Source organism: Palaemon carinicauda, chromosome 2 (assembly GCF_036898095.1).
Source record: "Palaemon carinicauda isolate YSFRI2023 chromosome 2, ASM3689809v2, whole genome shotgun sequence".
Taxonomy (NCBI): Eukaryota; Metazoa; Arthropoda; class Malacostraca; order Decapoda; family Palaemonidae; genus Palaemon; species Palaemon carinicauda.
In genome coordinates this window covers 31,569,237-31,585,394 of record NC_090726.1, presented here as the reverse complement: position 1 = coordinate 31,585,394, position 16,158 = coordinate 31,569,237, and the positions used below count along the sequence as shown (strand labels likewise).

The window sequence follows — 16,158 nt, the reverse complement described above, 5'->3', positions numbered from 1 at the left end:
GCATTTCAGAACAGGGAATCAGGTCCCCAAGAGGAAGCTTGTAGATGGCTTACTGTTTCTGGAAGGTTATTTCTCTAAAGAGCCTCCAAAGTTGTTAGGAAACCTAGCTATATGCTGCACCTTCCTACATCCAGCCGAGGAACAAGTGATTCCAAACTTCCTGAAGTAGCAAGAAACTATGCTACTCACCATGGTGAAAACAGTTTACAGTGGAGATCAGAATCCCTGGGAGGAGACCTTCGTTAATGACTTGAAGCAAATTAGATTTGCGTTTCCTCTAAAAATTAGAATTATCCAACCTTAGTCTCGGCTACCTAGCTGGTTACTTTACGGAAGGGTGCAAAGTGTTGGGGGCAGTTAAGGGAGTAGTAAAAAATAGAGGGTTGGGCATGAATGTAAAGAGAGTTCCATATGAGAAAGTGATTGTCCCAACTGTGATGTATGGATCGGAATTGTGGGGAATGAAAGTGACGGAGAGACAGAAATTGAATGTGTTTGAGATGAAGTGTCTAAGAGTATGGCTGGTGTATCTCGAGTAGAGAAACGAAGTAGTGAGGGTGAGAACGGGGGTAAGAAATGAGTTAGCAGCTAGGGTGGATATGAATGTGTTGAGGTGATTTGGCCATGTTGAGAGAATGGAAAATGGCTGTCTGATAAAGAAGGTAATGAATGCTAGAGTTGATGGGAGAAGTACAAGAGGAAGGGTAAGGTTTGGGTGGATGGATGGAGTGAAGAAATCTCTGGGTGATAGGAGGATAGATGTGAGAGAGGCAAGAGAGCGTGCTAGAAATAGGAATGAATGCCGAGCGATTGCGACGCAATTCCGGGAGGCCCTGCTGCTTCCTCCGGTGCCGTGGATTCAGCGTTAAGAAGCTTCATCTATGGTGGATAACGGGGGAGGGTGGGCTGTGGCACCCTAGCAGTACCAGCCGAACTCGGTTGAGTACCTTGTCAGGCTGGGAGGAATGTAGAGAGGAGAGATCCCCTTTTTTGTTTGATTTGTTTGATGTCGGCTCCCCCCCCCAAAAAAAAAAATTGGGGGAAGTGCCTTGGTATATGCATGTATGTATGAAAATTGATAAAAGACGGTAATGCAAATAGCTCAAGACTATTGATGTGTTGGGGATTCATGTTACCCTAGCCATTGAATATTTAGCATAATAGGCTAGTTTACTTTTCAAAACAGAAACAGGTAAATTTTGTCTAAAAATTGTTTGCAATAGGTACAGGATAGCGATTAGCATTTAATAAGTGTCCTACAAAAAAAAATTTAGTTATCCTATGTCATGATGGTTGACAGGAAGTGTAAGGGTACCATACAGTACAATAGTATTATTACTAAATATAAACACTTAATACCAAAAATAAGGCTCAGCAAAAGGAAGTGAATAAAAAGAGGGATAGGGAACAAGAATTCCCTAATAAAATACACCTCAAATACAATAAAGAAATATTTCAGTGCTGTATGCAACCAAGATGAAAACCGGAAAGGTCATTCAATAGACAAATAAAAAATGGAAAATAAAATCCATATAAATTTATAATATTGTAATGAGAAATTGGTAAAATAAACAATATGCTCTAAAGAACAAATAAAACACAAAAGTGGATTACAAACTTGTGTTGTTTTTCAGTAATACAACACAAATATATTGAGTAACTCAAGATTGGAATTGTATAGTCCTAATGATTGCCCTACCTGTATTTGAGCCCCCTTAAAAAAACTTACCTTTGTCTTGAGATAGAAACCCAGTGGTTAGCTCTGGTGGAACATCATCCTTACTGGAGGCCTGCCAGGTTGGGTTGAGCCCTTAAGATAGGCAAACAGAGTCCTTAGTCACCATACTTACATCATAAAAAAGCACAAGGGCAGTGAATTCTACCATCAACACTACCAAGGGCACAACAACAATAGGGAGCATTATACTGTACTTCACACCACCAAGCAAACTGGGAAGGATAAGCTATATTCTATACTGTATAGGACAAGCTATGGGTACATTAAATTTAGGGGGTGCATATGAAATATGACACTGTAAATGAAAACGTATCTGTATATTAAAAGGTTATTAACAAGCACATAACTTTAGAAAGCAATCGGATTGTGTCCCAAACCAAAATTTCAAACATGCATATTATAAATATGGTAATTGGAAAATAAAATCAGCCCCTCAAAATGTTCAGCAAGTCTGAATAAAATATAATTCTATAACTGTTATTATGATAAATAAAAAAATATCTGTTAATGTTACCAATATTAAAAAATTAAAAGCTGAAGACTAAAAGCAATTTAAAATTCTAAGCTACCATCCCTGTTCATGATTTGCACACTCATTAAACCAAATCATTTATTCAGAATACAATTGATCAATTTAAGAGGTATGGACTGAGAAGAGGATTTCTGGTAGATTCCAACATTCATAGAGAGTTTCAAGTTAAGATATGCCAATTCTACCATGTACTTTTGGTCCCTCATACAAATGTAAAGTACAGTATCAAGAAGCCTCCAAAACCTTAACCCACAACCTAATTCCAAGTCCACTTCCACATGTATTTAGACACTTCAGATGGCTTTACTACCTTCCTGTCTTTCTAATATGAAAATTTCTCTTCTTAACAATTTCATAGATATCTATAATACTTTATATAATTTTGTTTGGAAGATATAATTCTTGCTTTATCGTCACACCATTTTCTCTCTTCAACTCATACAGATTTATGTAGGAATTACACAAGATACATATGAAAAAAATAAAAATAACTTAATATAATGGTAAAAGGAAAATCTTGTTAATGGGTAGATTGGCAATGACAAAAAGCCAAATAGGAAATTCTCAGGCATTTGTATTAATAAGAATTGCCATTGATGAAAAACAGATACTTTGTTGTTTATTCCAACATGAAGGGTCACTAACCGAGGTATTTAAACCCTAAGTTTACTAATATATTTGGTGTAAGGGTGTCATGAGTTGCCAGCGGCTTTTTATTGTTGCCAGAGTTTTAGTTAGAATGTTCCAGCTTTGTACTCGGTTTTCTGTTTCCCTCTCTCTCAGGTTCTTTTTTGTTGTTACCTGCTTACTTTAGGTCCTTTCTTTAACCTTGGGTAACATTGGCCTTGCTATAAATTTCACGAGGACGTTGTGAAAACAATGTACGTACGAACTGCAAGTGAACAAACACACAGGCAACGTAACTTCTATACGTCTTTGGAAACTCTGGCTGATCTTTTCGTAGATCGTAGTTTGTGTTCGCCTACTCTCTACCAATGCCTTCCATCTTTGCCATACGTACGAGATTTCAAAATACTGTGTGATATTTCCAAGTGCCTATAAACCCATGAAACCACCTTCATTAGATTGTATTGAATTCATGGAATTCAAGCAATATGACCCCTTGCTGAGCTCAGGAAGACCATTAAGCACCAAGGAGCACCTGGGGGCTTGCCTCTGTTGATCACCTAGCAAGCAATCAAGGTAAATATATTATCAGGTGGCAGTTTACCACACCCCATCGCTTGGGATAGATTACAATTATTGCATTGTACAACTGTAGAATACACCCTTCTGGTGCAATTTTAGTGTATCATGGTTGCCAATATAAATAAATTCAAGAGAAGCTGAAATACTACTAAGTTTGATGTTACTGCCTTAATTTTCCCAATTTTATTTTCTTATGAGAAATCTATTTACTATTATTTTTCCATTTCCATGTGAATAAGCATTCACTTTTAATAAAATTACTGTGAATGATAAACAGGCAAACAATTAAAAACCTTGACCAAATAGGCATACTATGACTTTCAGGGTATCTAAGGAACATATCCCACCAGGTTAAGCGAATAATCACACTCGAAATTATTGCCTTCGCCAAAATAGAAGACTATGCAAAGGTTATGTATTTACCTCTGTCTGTCTGTTTATGAGCAACTTTACACAAAACTACAGAACCGATTTTGACCAAACTTGGTAATCATGTTGGATATGACCCAAGGATGACTGCAACATTTTGGATAAAATACATTAATGTACAAGAACTCTGTAGAGAGCATGCCTTCGCCACACCAAGCAGTCTTATTTTGTTCTGAACTCCACTGCATACTTGTACTTCGATGTATTTTCTTCAAAACCTTTTAATGGATTTGTCCCTGGGTCATACCCCACATGTCCAAAATTTTATAAAAATTGGGCAAGTAGTTTTTGGGCAATTTTGTCCACAATAAAAAAGCAAGCAGTCTTATTTTGCTCTCAACTCCACTGCATACTTGTACTTTGATGCATTTTCCTAAAAAATATAATGGATTTGTCCTTGGGTTATTACCCACATCCATCCATCAAATTTCCTTGAAACTGATTCAGTAGTTTTGGCAAAATGTTTTTCACAAACAAAAAATAATCAGTCTTATTTTGCTCTTACTCGATTGCATTTTTTTCAAAATCCAATAAATTTGTCTTTGAATCATACCATATATATATCCACCAAGTTTCGTTATACTGTAATTGGTTCAGTAGTTTCTTGCGTTATGTTAAAAAAAATTTAATATTGCAACTATTTTCGAAGTACTGCTGCGTACTTGTACAGTACTTTGAAGTACTTTATCCAAAATGTTACAGATTCATCCTGGTTATACCCAACAGGACTACCAAGTTTGGTCAAAATCGGTAAAGTAGTTTTTGTGTAAAGTTTCTCAAAAACAAGACAGGGGTGAATACATATTCACAAAATTTTCAGCTTGTTTGATTGTGAGCAACTTTACAAAAAACTACAGCACCAATTTTGACCCAAGTTTGTAGTTATGTTGGGTATGACCCCAGGATGAATCTGTAACATTTAGCATGAAGCACTTCAAAAGTACAAGTACGAAGCAGTACTTTGAAAATACTGCAATTATAAGTAAATGGCAAATATTTTTTTTTATTTTTTGTGAATATTGCACTAAAACTACGGAAACAATTTCAACGAAACTTAGTGGACACGTGGAGTATGACCCAAGAACAAACCCATTACATTTTGAAGAAAATACATCGACGAAAAAATATGCAGTGGCTTTGAGATTAGCATAACATTGTTTGGCATGGCAAAGGCATGCTTTCTACCAAGTGCTTCTCTAGCTTGTATATATTATAACAAATATATGCTTAATAGATATATGAAGCAAAGACTGAAGATTGTGAAAAACAAAAAAATATAATTACATCTTTAAAATCATTGAATTAAGTTTTAGAACAAATCTACAGCTTAACACAAGGCAGAAATCATCATTAAAAATGGTTAATCCAAGGCTGAAGGAAAACCACAACGAATATAACAAAATAAGAAAAGTACCTTACTCATCAAAGCCTGAACAAAATAACAAGACATATCAAGAACCTAGACCTCGCAAAAAGCCGTATGTGCCGATATTAGCAATTTCAAACAACTAAATCAAGTTAACACAAAGTCTTAAGTTAGTTCAATAAATTACAAAGTTGGTACTATAGAATCTCCTAAAATGATGAATAGATGACAGTACTACCAACTGAAATATACTGTAAGGAAGCAAATTCCAAGCTAAGCCAAATTAAATGATCAATTAATAGAGGATGAAATAAGAACAAAGCAATAAAAAGGCCATTCTATATAATATCTCAACAAGTCACAGGCACAGACAGAATAAGAACAAACCAGAATGACAGCATAAGGACCATGGCGCTACTGTGCATGAGCACTACCCACCTACTGCAGTGTGGATTCTTTTCTTTCTTCGGAGATTTATCGTCTCAATACTTTGTGACAGATGAAATGAAAACTGCATACTGTATGTTAGTTCTGCAAACTAGTATACTCTCCTCACACAGCTATTAATTGCAAATCTAACTCACAATGGGGGATAAGCAGCACAGAAAACTAGTTCCCTTACTATATTGTTCTTTAACCCTTTTACCCCCAAAAGGACGTACTGGTACATTTCACAAAACTCATCCCTTTACCCCCATGGACGTACCGGTACGTCCTTGCAAAAAACTGCTATTTACATTTTTTTTTTGCATATTTCTGATAATTTTTTGAGAAACCTCAGGCATTTTCCAAGAGAATGAGACCATCCTGACCTCTCCATGAAAAAAATTAAGGCTGTTAGAGCAATTTAAAAAAAATATACTGCAAAATGTGCTTGAAAAAAAATAACCCCTGGGGGTTAAATGATGGAAAGTTCCAAATAGCCTGGGGGTAAAAGGGTTAATAAATTTCCTAAATAAATATACCTACACTGAATCAAAATTTTTCCTTTTTTTCTTGCAAGAGCTAGCAGAGTGGGCAAGTAAACAGCTGGTGTACAATGTATAAGTATTAACATGCCTAAACTACAAAGGCCTTTTCGATATCGTGCAGTAACATCAATCCTCTGAGAGAATAATAGCTAAGCAGCCTACCTTTATTCCATTCGGGGGCATTTCTATCATCTGGTATATTTTCATTATCCCACCATCCTCCAGGGCCACCACCACGCCCACGGCCTCTACCACGATCTGTTTGGGTAAATAAAAGTCCTTATTCTATTGATAAATGATTCCTTCAAGTTCAGATTAAGATACATAAAGCATGAAATATAACCAACGAGTCAAGAATACACAACTATTCACTTCAGACTAGCCTATGATCAAAATATGACAAATTTGAAAAATAATTTGAATTTTTCCTAGCATACAAACCTGGGGCTATTTATAGGGGGATTCGGCAAAGCTGAAAGATGAACCATGATAATTTTAGTGAGGGATAACAACTCCAACCACTAGTTAGCAGGTGGGGGTGGGGGTAGCACAGCTAACCCCCTCACTCGCACACTTGGGCAGAGCAACAACTTTTGCTTTCAGGCAGGACTTCTTGGAGACAGGGTGGCGGGGCAATTTGTATAAATAGCTCCAGGTTTGTACGCAAGGTAAAATACAAATTATTTTACAAATTTGTCATTTGTTCCTGCACAAATAGAAACCCTTCGCTATTTATAGGGGTGACTCACCCTTAGGAGAGAGGAAGTCCTCACCAACTGGCCTTGGTTTGACCCGGGGTTCTCTCTTCCTCGATGTATGGTCGAGTGCAGTAGGAGCTCCACCCTCGCATAAATTATGTATAATTAGGATACATACGGGAAGTAGATCTTACCTGCAGAGAGGTGAGGTCCGCTGTGCTGATTCTCCAGAGAGGAAGATGGGGAAGAAGGTGAAAGGAAGAAAGGAGCCAGACATTCTTAGTCATTCACCCCAGAATAACCCAGGTAACCTCAGCCCTCAACCTTCCCCTACTTCTCCATCAAGGTACTTGAAGTGTATACACCTCTTGTGCAGTCACCACAGGACCAATGGAAAACGTCACCATGTTCCGGTGGGTTAGGTATTGCAAGTAGTGGGCGGTGAAGGTCATCTGACGCTTCCACACGCCCGCTTGCAGTACCTGCGCACAGAGTAGTTTTTCTTGAACGCCAGGGATGTTACAATGCCCCTGACGTCATGAGCTCTGGGTCATTAGGAAGGAGGAAGGTCTAGATTAAGAGCAAACTCGATTACCTTACGAAGCCAGGAGGAAAAGGAATTCTTAGTGACCCTCCTATTGACCTTTCCCCGTGCTGAAAAAAAGCGCTGGCACACGGGGGCGAACTGCTGCCTTTCCTTTAGGGTAACACCTCAGTTGGTCTGGATCTTCGGTTACAGAACGAAGACTCTATCCAGAACAGGCCGAACCTAGGGTCCAGCATACCCAGAGTCTTAGCAATGAACTCAGGGACAATGCTGAGTACTACATTTCCCCTTCTCCTTGAGAGGGATACGTAGAAGATAGACCATGCAGTTCACTAACTTTTGGTTGAAGCGAAAGTGAGTAGGAACACCATCTTTCATGTAAGATGGAGATCTGTTGCCTGGCGCAAAGGTTCGTAAGTACCCAAACCACGTTCCAAGGAGGAGGTCTAAGTTCCAACTGGGGACAAGTCATCTCAACTTTGTAGAGTAGAGAAAGTTCCTACGACGAGGAAAAATAAATTTCTTTCAGTTTAAAGGTGAGATCTTAAGATGAAAGGTAGCCTTTGACTGCCATAACTGAGAGAAACATTTCTTTCTGAAGGTATACCAGGAACTCCGCTATTGTTAGAATAGAGGCATCGAGGGGAGTGATACTTCTTGCACAATACGTCACAAAAAATGACCACTTCGCCTGGAAGACTGACGCTGAAAAGCGCCTGAGGTGTCTAGGCATCCTTTCCGCAACTCGTGAAAAGTCTCTCAGACAGGTGCTGCTGCACATTTTCCAGGCATGAAGTTGAAGCAATGCTATGGCTTTTTGGAAGATGTTGGCATATGGCTGTTTGAGTAGATCGTTTCATGAAGGAAGTTCCTTTGAAAGGTCCGGAAACCATTCTGTGTGATACCATAGCGGAGCTATTGGAGTCATTGATAAGTTCTTGCTTATCCTGACTTGGCTGAGGGCTTTATCAGACAGAGCGGTGGAAATGCAAACCCATCTATGCTGTCCCACCATTTTTGGAATGCATCTTGCCTGAGAGCCTGGAGGTCTGGGACTGGGGGAACAGTATACAGTAGTGGGAGCCTGAAGTTTAGGGCTGTTGCGAATTGGCCCACAGTTGGGGAAATGCCACAAAGTTGAGACTTCGTTGGCTACTAGATGATTCAAAGACACTCAGAGCCCACTATCCGAGTCGCTCTGCTTAGATTGTCAGCAAGCACATTACTGTTGCCAGGACGTAAAACATATGCTGATCACTGAACAATCTCTCCCACGGACAAGAGAGAAGTCCTCCCAAAGGAGGACCTTGCCTTGGACTTGGCTTTCCTCCAGCCCAAGGGGGAGAAGCACAATCTTCGGCGACGAGATAGCAGCTGCTGCTCTTCGTCTAGCTGTCAGCAATTCTCCCCAATGAGGGAAGGTTGCTAAACCGCTTCTGAAAGGAAACCCTCCCTCGGAAAGGATAGCAGCCCAACACCCGGGGAGGTTAGCTCTCCCTTGGAAGGGAAAGTTCTTCAACCCCTAGAGGCAAACTTCCTGGCAGCACTCTTTGCTTCCCTTCAACAAGCCTTGTTCAAGTTGAAGGTCGGCATCGAGTGGCCGAATCCACAGGAACGAACTGATCTATGTCGGCTACTTTAGCTGAACGAAAAACGGCATCGCTATCTAAGGAAAAATAAGGTTACGATGAGTTATAATTCATATATCAGCTACAAAAACAACTACTTGGGGGAGTAACTCAAACCCTCGGCTAGAAGGGAATCACCCGAGAGTGAGCGGACCAGGTAAGACTAGGCACTCCCTCCGCCCGCAAAGAAAGGCCGTCGGTCCATAGCAGGCAAGGAGAGCGGAATTCAGAGCTGAAAAAGTTCAAATTACATGCAGTTACCGTATTTCCCGAGTCATAAGACAATAAAAGCGGTAAGACGCACCCTTAAATTAGCAGAGCAGTTTTGGGGGGAAAATTGAGGATTTTACAAGCTATCTTAGCAGCAATTCCTAGTCAGCGACTCTGGCAAAGTAAATTACCATATTTTGGGTGTATTATGAAATGTTTAAGTTAATAGTAATTAGCTGTACGCCCGTTATCCCAACTACATGTTTAGTGTTTCTAGTGTTGTTTACGTGATAGCAATGTTGCCAAATGTTCTTAAATTTTGATGAAGTAGTAATATTCAAAATATTTCCAAAATTCCTCATATAGCCTACACATTTTCCTCCAAAACTAATTATTGATCAAAGAAGTCTAAAAATTCCTCTAGGTGGAATACTTTTGCTAATGAATGTGACTATTAAGTCTAGTTACTTTTCTGCTAACTTAATAACACTGCACTTAACAGGGAGATTTTTTTTTTCAAGGTCGTATTCAGTAACTGTCTCTTTGTATCATTTTGGAACCCAGGCAACAGTCATTGTCACAATATAGCTTTATCACAAAATATTAACAAAATATGAGAAAATAGATCAATACTGCATAAACAACTAATATGTCATAGCATCGTATACATGTTTTCTTGTAGAAGGGAGTTGGCGAGTCATCATCAGCTGACTACCAAAACAAACAAATAACTTTCTACTGTACTTCATTATACATACATACATACATATACCAAGGCACTTCCCACAATTTTGGGGGGTAGCCGACATCAAACAAATGAAACAGAAAAGGGGACCTCTCCTCTCTACGTTCATCCCAGCCTAACAAGGGACTCAACCGAGTTCGGCTGGTACTGCTAGGGGTGCCACAGCCCACCCTCCCCCGTTATCCACCACAGATGAAGCTTCATAACACTGAATCCCCTACTGCTGCTACCTCCGAGGTCATCCAAGGCACATACGAAATGAAATATAAAAATAAATTCATTTACATGTGAATGATAACAGTAGGTTTATATTTTATGTCAGGTGAGTGTGAGTGCTTGTATGTCATTAGTTGGATGTTTGAGGGTTGTCAAACTCCCCTATACAACTTTTTCCTAAGTGTTAAGACGCACGGTGATTTTGAGCGGCATTCTTCGGGATAACAGGTACGTATTATGACACGGGATATACGGTATCAAATTTAACTTGAGAACTGAAGAAACCAACGGGAGCACCAACTAACCCGCAAATGGGAGAGGTGTACCCCCGCCGAATATCTGCCGGCCATCCATGTAAGAGGGAGAGCGGCATAGTAAGGGAGTAGTAGTATCAAAACAAAGACAACTCCCTAGCGGTGGAAACCGCCGTAATACGTCGTCACACAAACAGCAACTGTAATAAAAGTTACATATATATATAAAAACTTAGATGTTTTTATCTAAATAAAACAAATAAGAAAAACAGAATTAAATGTTAAAAAAAAAGGCTAGTCTTTGCGGGAGAGAGCAGCAGTAAGACCATTCTCTGCCGAACCAGAAAGAAAAGTGTTTGCTCAGCCCAGATGTGCGAGTGAGTGGGGTAACTTCGCTACCGGTCCCACATTAACTAGCGGTTGGTGTAGTTATCCTTCACTAAAATTATCATGGCTCGTCTTCTGAAAGTAATACCCCTATAAATAGCGAAAGGTTTGCATTTGTGCAGGAACATCATTTAAATGGCATAAATCACAGGTCCTCCTTACCTGGCCCAAAACCTCTGCCCCGCATGTTACCACGACCTCGACCTCCATCACCAAATTGGTCCTGGTTCTGCCATCTATGAAAATTGCACACTAGATTATAATACCATGCTTATTGTTTATTTCAATAATTTTATTAATAAAGATTTTGGTACTTTCTCTGAAATAATTTTTGTAAATAAATAAGCATACTTCAACAATTTTCTCCCATATAAATTTTTAGTAAAATCTCAGAGATGTACAGAAGTACAAGCTACATTAATTGCCTAAATTGGAACTAATATGAAGGGGGAAAAACTGGATATTTCAAGGTAATGCACTGCCTCCTTCCTTCAATAACTCGAAAGTAACATGGATATTTCTGTTATCATGGGTTGCAAAACATCTAAGGAAGTTTGTGAAGTATGCTTCTTTAAAATGTATACTGTACTCCTGAAATAAGTGCCAACTGGTATACGTGTTAGTGGCACCCCAATAGGTATTGATGTCAAAAGGTGCATCAGCGCTTGGGGTCAATTACTATGGATCTGCATGTTGAACATTTCAATCATATGCAACAATTCACGTTCAATTGACGGCATGAAACGGAACTTTATAAAAAGTATGCACAGGAAAAGCACATACAGTATGGCAGAAGAGATGAGAGGGAATTGAAACAAAACATTTTTATGGGAAGTAAATCTAAAAGGGTTAAAACTGCAATTAGATACTTGGAACTTAGTGAAAAGTAAATGACTAAAACATTTCATTACCAATTATCCAGTTGAGTATACTTTCAACTTTTTAGAATAATAACAGTATTTACAAGAAAACACAACCAATTATTGACAGAAACTATTACAAAGATCACATCTGTAAATTTGGTAATACAAAACAGTAGCCCATCTTAAATCTTAATATTGGTAATGCACTCTGACCTAATATCATCTCAAGTAATATCTTTCACACTAACCTTACCTTACAAACACATCTCAAATTTATTAAGGGAATACCACAAACATACAATAACCCTGTGTTAAAATCAGTAATTAAAAAAGTACCATAAACTGTACAAATCATAAGTACCTATCTATGTTGCTCCAATCCATTCCTTCTGGTTCATCAGACTGCCACTTGTCCCCTGAGCCACTCTGCCAGTTGTCGGTAGGGCCACTCCTTTGATCAAATCCTCCTCTGCCACCTCCCCGTGCCTGGTCAAAACCTCCTCTGACACCTCCCCGTGCCTGGTCGAACCCTCCTCTGCCACCTCCACGTGCCTGGTCGAACCCTCCTCTGCCACCTCCACGTGCCTGGTCGAACCCTCCTCTGCCACCTCCACGTGCCTGGTCGAACCCTCCTCTCTCACCTCCAGGAGGCTGGTCAAACCCTCCTCTCTCACCTCCAGGAGGCTGGTCAAACCCTCTGCCACCACCACCAGGAGACTGGTCAAATCCTCTGCCACCAACTCCAGGAGGCTGGTCAAACCCTCTGCCACCACCTCCAGGAGGCTGGTCAAACCCTCTGCCACCACCTCCAGGAGGATGGTCAAACCCTCTGCCACCACCTCCACGTGCCTGGTCAAACCCTCTCCCACCACCTCCACGTGCCTGGTCGAACCCTCTGCCAACCCCTCCATGTGCCTGGTCGAACCCTCCTCTACCTCTCATGCCAGGGCCAAATTCTCCACCAACGTCAAAATTGCTCTGACCCCTTCCACTGGGTTCAAATCCCCCACGACCTCGACCACTTTGATCTAGGGCTCCACGTCCCGGCCCACTCTGATCTGGCATTCCCCTTCCACGTCCACCTTCATCATAGCTCCCAGTGTCACCTCTGTCACCCATTCCACCCGGGCCAAATCCAGGAGATTCAAACCCTCCTCGACCAAACCCTCCTCTCTGGCTATGGAAACCACCCCTAACAGGCATCCCTTGATTTGATTTATCATCGAAGCTCTCGCTTTCATCTCTGTTCATCCCTGGAGGAGGAGCATCAAACCTTCCTCTTTGACTTTGACCCCTGAAATTATTCTGGTCATTGTTAAGGTCATCAAAATTTCCAAAGTTGCCTCTTCCTCCACCTCTACCCATACTAGAATCAAATCCACCCCTGTTCATTCCACCCCTTCTGCCAATTCCGGGTTCAAACTCGTTATTACTACTATCTTGGTCATCTGACGGTTCTTGATCATGTCCGCCCATCATTCCCTGGCCAAAACCTTTCTGTCCTAGTCCTTGTGGTCCAGGTTGTCCTAGATTCATTCCACCATATCCTTGGTTGGGTCCTCCACGGCCCATGCCATGACTGAAGCCACGATTCTGACCTTGGTTAAACCCTCCACGATTTGGTCCCTGATTAAAACCTCCTTGATCTGACCCCATCTGATTAAATGAATCTGAGTCAGGTTTCTGATTGAATCCACCCCGACCTGGACCTTGGTTATAGGCACTATCACCAGGTCCTTGTTGAAAGCCTCTTTCAGCTCCTTGATTAAATCCACCACGTCCTTGGCTTGAACCACCTCGGTCAGAGCCCAAGCCATATGCCCCACGATTAGACCCTTGGTTGTATCCACTTCCATCTGAACCAGGACCAAAGCCATCTCTATTTGGCCCTTGCCCATAATCACTTTGATCTGCACCTTGGTTCATTCCACCCCGATTTGTACCTTGGTTGAAGCTCCCCCGGTCAGGTCCCTGCTTAAAGCCACCCCTTCCTGGAGCTTGGTTATAGTAATCATCCCCATAGCCCTCCGATTCTTTTTCTTCCTTTTCCACATGACTCTGATTAAAACCCCCCCTTCCCTGACCTTGACTAAATCCACCTCTACCAGGTCCTTGACTGTTTTCTTGCTCTGGACCCTGGTTGAATCCTTTATGACCTGGACTTTCTGTATCACTTTGACCAGGACCACTATTGAAACCACCCCGATTAGGTCCTTGGTTGAAGCCCCCGCGACCTGGTCCTTGATTAAAACCACCTCTTTCAGTCTCCTGGTTATAATTTCCTTGGTTACCTCCTGGCCCTTGTGATCTGTTGAAATTACCCTGGCCTTGACCATACCCCACAGGACCTTGACTAGAACCAAATTCCCCAGGACCTTGTCCTTGGTTAAAGCTGGCAGGTCCTTGGTTATATGTATTAGGTCCCTGTGGTGGACCAAAACCTCCTGGGCCTGGAGGCTGTTGGTTATAAGGTCCTGGACCTGGAGGTGGACCACTGCCGAAACCTGCTGGTCCTGGACCAAAGCCTTGATTGTAACCTCCTGCTCTTGGACCAGAACTCTGATTGCCCTGAAAAATTTTAAGATCAATGTTTCAGTCACTTAAGGAAAAAATATAGCCTTATACAAAATATAAAATTATGGAATTTTTCTACAAAAATTTTAAGTCTTGAGAAAAAGGGCCTCAGTTTTTTTGTCTAGATTGATTGTATGTACTGTACATGTACAGTATACAGTAAGTATGAGCTTTTAGCAGTAATTTTCCTCACTACTGGGTATCATAAGGACATAACCATCATATTTCAGGGTTACTTACAAAACAGAGTAGATTCCCTTCCCTCAAATACACATATTTGCTAATTGTACCAAACGCGCAATAATGAATAAAACGTAGCTAGCATAATATTTTTGTCTGTGTATTTTTCTCGGCAAATTTTATGATCCCAGTTTATAAAGTTATTGTCCATGACACTTTATGCATCTTTCAGCACAATCCTGACATAAAAATTGTAAATATATAAACAAAAAAAAGAAATGAGGAACATAATCATGATTTACGACGGACACATTGAATACAGTATGAGAAAACTGATAAAAGTGACTGGAAAATCATAGCAAATGGTGGTGCCACCGTATGTGTGATGACAAAAAGGAATATTTTTCCCAAATTTGTTGAATTAAAATTGATTATGTACCAAGGCTAGAAAATGGTTGTGTAAGGGACCTTGTGCAAATATACAAAAGTACTCTTTAGCAATAAAATAGTTTTTAATAAAAAGTTATTTGAAACATGAAATATAGACGTTCTCTTAGCCAAAAATGCAACAATCTCAATTTCCAAAATTCCAACCAGGTCATGAGTCACGCTCCTTAAATACTGCGCAATCATAAATAAAAATTCTTGCATGTGTATTTTTCTTAGCAAATTTTATACTCCCAGCTTATTTAGTTCTTGTCCATGACCCTTTAGCATCATCTTTCAGCATAATCCTAACATAAAAATTGTAAATATAAAAACGAACAAAGAAATAAGAGGAACATAAACATAAGCGCAGCAAATATCTACTTACGACTGCCACACTAAATACAGTGTAAGAAAATTGATAAAATAGTCCATGGAAAGTCATAGAAAATGGTGGTGTCATTATGTATGGGATACTAAAATAAATATGTTTCCTTAAATTTGTTGAAATAAAATTAGATATGTAACCAGGCTTGAAAATGGTTGTGTAAGGGAGCTTGCGCAAATATACAAAAGTACTTTTTAGCAATAAAACAGTTTTTAAGTCACTAAACAAAAGAAAAATATATTTCTGATAATAACCATTTAATATTTAAAAGGAAGATAGAAAAGTAATTTGATAATAACCATTTAATATTTAAAAGGAAGATAGAAAAGTAAAAGTTTAATTATCATATAATAGTAAAAGCTTTTCTATAAAGCTGATTGAGAAATAAGCTTTGAATACTGATCTCTTAGATATTCATTATGCTTCTTTACATATTGTTTAAGCATATGTTAGCACATTCTGGTTTCTACCTAATAATCTGAAGAACAATTCACGTTCAGGCATATGTTTGTCCGATTAGTTGACTTCCATTTTAATTTTGTAAATGTTTCATTTGTTATTACTTGAAAACTAATACTCTGTACCTAAATGTCTCAAAATATGCCTAAAATATATTTTCACAAGCCTCAAAATAATAGAGAGAGACTTCTACTAACAATATACAATTTAGTAATGTTAACTAAAAGAATTTACACACATGATGAGAAAAAGTTGTCAAGGAAAGCATCAGCTGTAGAATTAGTAAGATTAAAAAGCCTGTAGGAACGTACAAGAATTCCTGAAAACTAGACCCGCGA

At 39.7% G+C, this 16,158-nt stretch overlaps 1 protein-coding gene across 6 annotated transcripts in view; it reads right to left on the bottom strand.

Annotated features, from left to right (window-relative positions):
• The window catches only part of LOC137623482 (YLP motif-containing protein 1-like), a 199,628-nt gene that overhangs the window by 130,369 nt on the left and 53,101 nt on the right, over positions 1-16,158 (bottom strand). For 5 of the 6 annotated variants that reach the window (XM_068354350.1, XM_068354315.1, XM_068354336.1 and 2 more), the window contains 4 exons: positions 12,155-14,361; positions 11,093-11,166; positions 6,408-6,503; positions 1,730-1,810 (listed from right to left, as the gene is read on the bottom strand). In XM_068354350.1, coding sequence (XP_068210451.1) covers positions 1,730-1,810; positions 6,408-6,503; positions 11,093-11,166; positions 12,155-14,361 — 2,458 coding nt within the window. The remainder of the gene's footprint in view (positions 1-1,729; positions 1,811-6,407; positions 6,504-11,092; positions 11,167-12,154; positions 14,362-16,158) is intronic. The other variant, XM_068354329.1, reaches the window with a different exon arrangement.